Source organism: Rhizophagus irregularis, chromosome 21 (genome assembly GCF_026210795.1).
Source record: "Rhizophagus irregularis chromosome 21, complete sequence".
NCBI lineage: Eukaryota > Fungi > Glomeromycota > Glomeromycetes > Glomerales > Glomeraceae > Rhizophagus > Rhizophagus irregularis.
In genome coordinates this window covers 3760068-3768306 of record NC_089449.1, presented here as the reverse complement: position 1 = coordinate 3768306, position 8239 = coordinate 3760068, and the positions used below count along the sequence as shown (strand labels likewise).

General features: G+C 26.8%; 1 protein-coding gene across 1 annotated transcript; it reads left to right on the top strand.

Moving 5' to 3' along the window:
- Positions 1 to 1698: 1698 nt before the first annotated feature.
- On the top strand, positions 1699 to 7512 carry OCT59_014227 (uncharacterized protein; the record flags this gene model as incomplete). The annotated part of the gene is made up of 10 exons (XM_066142028.1): positions 1699 to 2807; positions 2875 to 3235; positions 3328 to 3483; positions 3562 to 3621; positions 3691 to 3914; positions 3979 to 4051; positions 4112 to 4284; positions 4364 to 4697; positions 4774 to 5016; positions 5099 to 7512. Exons 1-10 carry the CDS (start codon positions 1788 to 1790, stop codon positions 7510 to 7512), a joined length of 5058 nt encoding a protein of 1685 aa, XP_066002096.1. The 5' UTR covers positions 1699 to 1787.
- Between the last annotated feature and the right edge of the window lie 727 nt (positions 7513 to 8239).

Genomic DNA, 8239 nt, shown 5'->3' with positions numbered 1-8239 from the left:
TCATGTAGAGCACTACTTTTAAGTATTAAATTTTGTGATGCTTCCTTTTAAATTTCTTCAAGTATATTTAAAGATTTAAAAATACTTTCTAATTTATTATTCATTTCATCACATTACAATAAAACCCACCTACTATTAAGATAGATCACCCTGTGGCCTAAGGTAAAGTTTATATATAAAACTCTTTAAAGATCTTACTATAAAAAGAAATTTTATGTTACATTATTATGATATTTTCCTTTTTAGTTAATTAACTAATAGAATTTAAGCAAATTCCAAGGTAAAGTTTCATATGAAAGTAAAATTTCTACCAGTAATAGATCTTAATTCCTGCTACAATACCACATCTTATAAACCCAAATTTAATACTAATATAATTCATTCTGCTGAATTCATCTAGCTGTATAAGATGCTGTTCTTAAAGCTGCAAAAAAATCAAAATTACCATGCAAAAAAAGACAAATCAATGCTAGCCAATTGAACAGGTTCAAATGTATTTCAATGATCAGCTCTACTATTTATATAGATACAGGCAATTTCTGGTAGTTCTTCTGAATAATAATTCTCATTATAGAAAGCTATTTAGTAGTATATCTGATAGCAGAACTCAATTGAAAAATTGAATCTAGCTCTTAATATAACAAACTTATGATATAACGAAACATATGATATTTAACCAATCAAATATAACATTATAATGAAAAAACTAATTAAATTCTTTAAAATTCTTCACTATAACCTTATAATGAATTGAGGTGAAAACTGAAGGGTTCATTATATTAAGAGCCAACTGTAAAAACTTTCTGAGATATATTTAAGTACATTATAAATTAATGATACCAAATGGTATAACAGAACACTTGGAAAATTATGATCACAGGCTGATAGATTGTTATCCATAGAACTTTCTTTAATTTATATTTGGATTCCTGTTTCTGGTGTAGACAAGGGCAGTAATGGCAAGTAAACTAAATAACATCAAATAACCTAGGTTATTAGTCATGTGTTATTTGGGTCATTTCGAGGTTAAATGACAAATGACCCTAGTCATTTGAAAATTAAATCATGTGACCGAATAATTTTAGCCAAAATTATTTACACAATTTCAATTTTTAGGTGAATATATCACGTAATTTTATATTCCGGCTGGCATCATAGGTTTGGCTTAAATTATACTAAATGACTCAAATGACAAATGACATCAAATGACTAGGACATTCAAAGGTCATTCGGAAGTCATTTGTCATTTGGTCAAATGACCTGGTCATTTGCCATTACTGGACGAGTGGACGAGGGCCCCTGAATAGAAGTTCGTCGTGATAATTGATGTGATACCACTAAGTTAATTAGTACAAAAACTTTAAGGTTACACTTATGTTCAATAGTACTAAAAATTCAATCCAAGATAAATAGTGTGATATAATCGTCTATATTGAATTTTTTGTATGTAATGATATAGAATAGTATATCCGATATAAAATAAATATAAAATTTTTTTTAAACGGTACATTATAAATAAATTTTTCGGAAATAATAAAATTGTTACACAAATATACATAATTTTTTAACAAATAAAAAATCTTGCACATGATTGTGCCAATTCTGCCGATTTCGCTAACTATTTTTGCAACTATTTTGCTGGACACTCTGTAAACATAAAGTGCTGAATTTTTCTTATTTTACTTTTTCATTTTTGATATGTTTATAAAAATTTGTATTCGCTAACTATTACTGTTAAATAAAAATAAAAATAAAAATAAAAACATAAAGTGCTGAAAGGAGCAGGGATGGCATTAAATGCATCATCAATAGCATTGGATACTGCGACTAATGTAATAGTACCAGTACCATTCTCAAAATTTATTCCATTGGTATCAGAAGTAGCTAATATATTAGATCAAATAGTGGAATTATATCAGTCAGCAGAACATAATAAAAGGATCTGCGGTTCTTTAATTGATAGAATATCAGCAACAGTAGCAGCAGTACGTAATTTAAAAATTCGTAGAGATCAAAATAAAAGTTTTTTTAATCAAAAAAATTTGATATTATTACAAAGATTGGTAAATAACATACAACATATTAAGAAATTTGTTGAAGAAGTAAGTCAATTAAAAGGATTATTAAAATATGTTCGAACAAAAAGCATAGAAAAAAATTTTAAAGAATTGTGCAGAGATTTTGATAGTAATGTAGCGACTTTAAATTTTTCTATTACTGTTGACTCACGTATTCGAGCTGAAAATGATAAAAAGGCTTTAAGACAGGATATGGATGATCTAGGAAAATATCTTGATGAAATTGGAGGAGGCATAACTGATATTAATAAACATGTTGCGGGTGCAGTCACTCAATTGAATGTAATAAATAGTACCATGGAACAATTAGTCGCAAATAATAATACAAAAAGTCAAGATAAAATTGATAATGTATTTCATGAAGAACGACTTAAAATAAATGAATATGAAGAAACGGATGTAGCTCGTGGAAGTAGGGTCAGAAAGTGGATCGATAAAAAGTACAGTAAAGAAGTAGCATTTAAATGTGTTGCGGATGAAAAAGATACTGAAGAATATAAGAATAGTGTTAAAAATCAAGTTACCATATTGAAAAAATTAAAAGATTGTGATAGTATTTTGAAATTTTATGGATTAACTTGTGATGGAGAAAAGTGGTATTTAGTAACTGAATGGGCGGAACTTGGTAATTTAAGAGAATATTATAGTACGTATGATTTTGATGTTAAAACGAAACTGAGGTTTGCTATTGAAATTGCAAGAGGTTTGAATTTCTTAAGAGCTATTGAAGTAAGTGAATTAATTTTTTAATATTATTTCATTGAATACATTATCAATATATCATTTGTTTATTTAGATTGTTCATAGAGACGTAAGAGCGGAAAATATTTTAATCACTGCTAGTGAAACTGCGAAGATTGCAAATTTTAAATCGAGCAGATTAATTGCGCAGGAAACGAGAAAACAAAGTGCGATATTAGAAACTGTTCGTTACTTGGCCCCTGAAATGTTAGGTCAAAGAACAGTAAAATATACTACTAGATGTGAAGTTTATAGTTTTGGTATTTTAATTTGGGAGATTGCCGAACAAAAAACTCCGTATGAAAAATATAATGATATTTTAAAAATTACTGACCTTGTTGTTAAACAAAAGTATCGGGAACCATTTTCTCTTGGTACCGGTTTACCAAAAAAATATCAAGAAATTGCAAAAGAAGGTTTTTATTTAAAATTTGTTATTGTATATATTTGTTATGCTTTGAAATAAAAAGATTTAATATTTCTTCTAATTAAATCTCTTTTATTTTAGCTGTTGAGCATGATCCAAATTATAGACCTAAATTAGCAACGATTTTTACAACGCTTAAAGAACTTTATATAAATTATGGAATGCCACCAGCTTCACCTCGTTCTTCGTATCATGGTAAAAATATATATCAAAATCATCCACCTGATAGTATCGACAGTAAGTTTTAATTCGATTTTATAGTAACTCTTTCTATTTTACTAAGAATATATATTAAACAATTAAAATATTTTTTAGTTCCATCTAATGATGATGATAACAATAAACACTATCTTTTTGATAATATTAACGATACAGGTATATTTGGAAAAAATATAATGTAAACAATGAGTTAAACGAAAAACTGACGAATATAATTAAATATAGATAATCTTAAAACGGAAAAAAATGAATATGCAGAGTGGTTAGAGCAATCGATTTCCAAAGAGCTCATTGCATATTATGAATATTCAGAATTTAAAATAATAAATAAGATAGGAAAAGGTTCATTTGGAAGCGTCTGTCGCGCTTATTGGAAAAATACTAATCAAGTTTTTGCCTTAAAAAGTTTCAATGGTGATAAGACAACCCTGAAAGAAGTTGTTAATGAGGTATTAATTGAATTTATAATATTTAAGAAATTTTTTAGTTTTTATTAATTAAATTTTTTTACAGATAAGATTACAAAAAAAAGTGGATTTTCATGAAAATATTTTACAATTCTATGGGATCACAAGAGCAAAAGCCGGTATGTCTGCGTATAATATATTTTTAAAAGAAATTTAATAATAATTTTTTCAATGTATAGATAAAATTCAAAAATACGCGTTGGTTTTGGAATATGCTGATAGTGATACACTGAAGACTTATTTACAACATCATTTTAGTGACCTTGAATGGGGTGATAAATATCAGTTAGCATTCCAACTAGCAAGTGCAGTAGCGTACATACATGAATATAATATTATTCATTGTGATTTGGTAATAATTTAAAATTTTTTGATTTTCTTTGTTGATTTTAGCTAATTATTATTAAACTCATTTTATTTAATTAAAATAGCACTCTGACAATGTATTTGTACACCAGAAAAAGATAAAGATAGCAGATTTTGGTTTATCAAGAAAGATTGCTGCATCAAGTAGTGATAATTCAAAAACGTTTGGATCGATACCTTATATCGATCCAAAAAGATTGAATGATCAAAAAAATTATAAATTAAATAAAAAGTCTGATGTATATAGTGTTGGTGTTCTAATGTGGCAAATTTCAAGTGGATATCAACCATTTGCTAGTGATGATTATGACGCAAGTTTAGTTTTATCGATAATAATAAATGGAAGAAGAGAAGAGATTATTGATGGAACTCCTGATGAATATAGTAAATTATATACTGGTAATAAATAATTTTATTATTTAAATTATTGTTTTATTTGACGTTAAAATTAAATTTTATTTGTTCATTTAATTAGAATGTTGGAAATATGAACCAAATGAACGTCCAGATATGCAAGATGTTGTTTCAACTCTTAAAGCTATTATTTTTCCCAAACAAAATAATGCAAGCTTTGATGATGTTAATGAAAAAGGAAATGTTTTATTAGGAAAATCTAAATCAATTCTAAAGTCAAGTAAAAGAATCACAAATGTAAATAAGAGTTTATCAATACCTAATATATTAAACTATATCCAGTCTGAGAGCAATTCAAGTTCGGGTACAGTAATTTAATTTTATTCTATTATTCTATTATTTTATAATTTAATTTTACTAATTTTTTATTTTATTATTAATAAAAGGAAAAAATTTAACTATTCGAAGTAGAAATATTGTTCAGTATGAATCAGGCAAATGTTATCAAAATGGATTAGAAATTGGAAAAAATGAAATATTTAAATTGTATAATAAAGCAGCAGAAAATGGGGATAGTTTTGCACAATATAATTTAGGTTTATATTATCAAGAAATTGAAAAAGATGAAATTAAAGCATTTGAATGGGTTGAAAAATCTGCTAAACAAGGACAAAGTGATGCACAAAATTATTTAGGATATTTTTTTGAAAATGGCATAGGAGTGCAAAAAGACTTGAAAGAAGCCTGTAATTGGTATGAAAAATCAGCAAAAAATGGAAATAAATTTGCACAATATAATCTTATTTCATATTATTCAAATGAACATGAAAAATTAGTTGAACAAGAAAATGAATATCAATTAGGATATTTTTATGAAATTCAAGAAGATTCAGAAAAATCTTTTTATTGGTATCAAAAATCAGCAGAAAATGGTAACAAATTTGCACAATATAATTTAGGTTTGTATTATCAAAGTGGATGGGGAATTGAAAAAAATGAAATCGAGGCATTTAAATGGTATGAAAAATCAGCTAAACAAGATAATAGTGATGCACAAAATTATTTAGGTTTTCTTTACAAAAATGGTATAATTAAACAAGAAGATTTGGAAAAATCATTTTATTGGTATCAAAAATCAGCAAAAAATGGTAATAAGATTGCACAGTATAATTTAGGTAATTTTTATCAATATGGGTGGGGAATTGAAAAAAATGAAATTGAAGCACAAAAATGGTATAAAGAATTAGCTGGACAACACCACAAATTTTTTATTGAAAATAAGGAACTCTTAGAAAATATTACCAATGAAAATCCTTTTAATCATATTCAGTTTGATGAGCCCATTTTTAATACAAATGATACAAATAATTCAGAGTTTATTACAGTAAAAACAACCATTTTTCCTGGAATTTCTGAAGCTTCATATATTGAAGTAAAAAAGTTGCAAAAATTACTTATCAGCCGAAAAGATGATATTGATCATATATTAGAATTGCAACCTGTATATACCATAGGAATTGATTTTCAAAAAAATTCTACCAGACCATGTATTGCATGTTGGGTTGCCAAGTCACTTGATACTACAGTTTTGGAATGTCTTGAAACTATATTTGAATATCAATTTGAAGTTATATACAAAATAGCAACACCTTTAAGTATAAATGAAAATAATAAACAGAATTTAAACAGCAGCAATTATTTTGCTAAAGAATTTGATAATGATAATTTAACTAGTTACTATAATGAAGAAAGCTTAGAAGAAAATAGTAATAATAGCAAACATGGTAATGGTAATGGTAGTGGTAGTGGTAGCAGTAATGATAATAATGGTAACAATGATAGTAACAATAATAATAACAGTAATAATGATAATGGTAGTAATAATGCTAATAATCATAATGATAGTAGCAGTAGTAATAATAATAGTAATGATGGTAATGGTGGCGGCGGTGGTGGTGGTTATAATAATAGGAATAAACAAGTTAAGGAAATCTACATTTTCTCTGATGCAAATGCTAGGGTTAATGATTCATCTGATTCATCAACGCAAGATTTTAATATTTCTGCTAAATTTTGGGCAGAAATTAATCTTCTTAGAAGTATTAAAACTCTAAAATATAATATTGATGTATATGCTTGTGGAATTGGAGAGCTGCTTAGTAAGAACAGTAAGAGTTGGTTAAGTTTAGGTTATGTACTTGAATCTATTAAAGTTCAAGTTTCTCCATTACCTGAGTGTGGAAATGGATTATTTCACTTAAAAGAAGCTTCAAAGCCAACACAATTGAATAATGATGTCGAACATACAGTAGGTGATGAAAATAATTATGGTGGAGCAGTTGAAATATCACCTACTCCGAAAGCTACGGCTTCATATGTACGTAAAAAGAATAATACTACTAAATACTCAAAACATAAATGGGAATTTAAATATATTTATAGTAAAGGAGAGTCTTGGTCACATAAACGTAACAATAAACTTAAAATAGATGAAGAAGCTTATGCTCCTGGAGTTCATTCGGGTGAGTGGTTTGTTCATGAAGGGATGCATGGATTTTGTATTATTATTACTCAAGTATTACGTTATGAGATTATTCGTGGTCAGCGTAAATTCAATTTAATTAGGAAAATTCCATTGCAGCAGTTTCCTCCATTAGCTCACAGCGTTAAAATAACTGTTAATGGTCTTAACGACTTTAATGGCAAATTAGAAAGGCTAAAAAAGGAGTGTTATAATAATACTTCCGGTATCAACTTTACTGTTGGCAGCAATAAAATAGGAAATAAAGCCGAACCAGAGGATTTGGATGAGAAGATGGGAAATATCGAACGTTCATTGACTCAATCTGAAGCAATGTAGCAATCAAATATTGGAAGCATAAGAAAGAAATAATTATATTTTATTATTGATCAATAGTATTTTGTTATTTATTATATTTTTAAATTATATATATATTGGAGTAATGTAAACTATTTTTTTCACATTATTGTAATTAAAACAAAATCTGTTTTCAAGATATCACTTGAACATCATTTTGCAAATTTTTTTTAATTTTATAAAAGAGTAGATTATGTAATGTAATCGTTGATGCAGTGCTTGCAATAAATGCTCTTTCGTAAAAAACAAAAAAAAAACGGATATAAGTTTGTTTATTTTATAAAAAATTCAAACCCATCTCAAAATTATCTTTACCTAATGATAAGATTATTACATTTAATTCTGCTGCTTGAACTAATTAAATTGAATATATAATAATGTTAATATAAAAAAGTTATAAAATAATGTTCAATATTGAAAATATTTACCCATAGGATAATTCCAATTCCACCAAGTAAGTGGACATATTGTCATTGTAAGCTAAATGAAGGAAAAAAAACCCCATTTTTAGATATGAACAATCGAATAAGACTTACTTCTTCGAATACGAACCCCAAAGGTAGATATAGAAAATAACTTCAAGATTCTAATTAATCAAAAATTTGGACTTTCAAATATAAGTTGTTTAGTTTCTACATTATTTGAATTATTTGTTATATTTCGTATATTTGTCGAAAAAAAAGTTTTTTGAGGATAAATACAAGTTCTT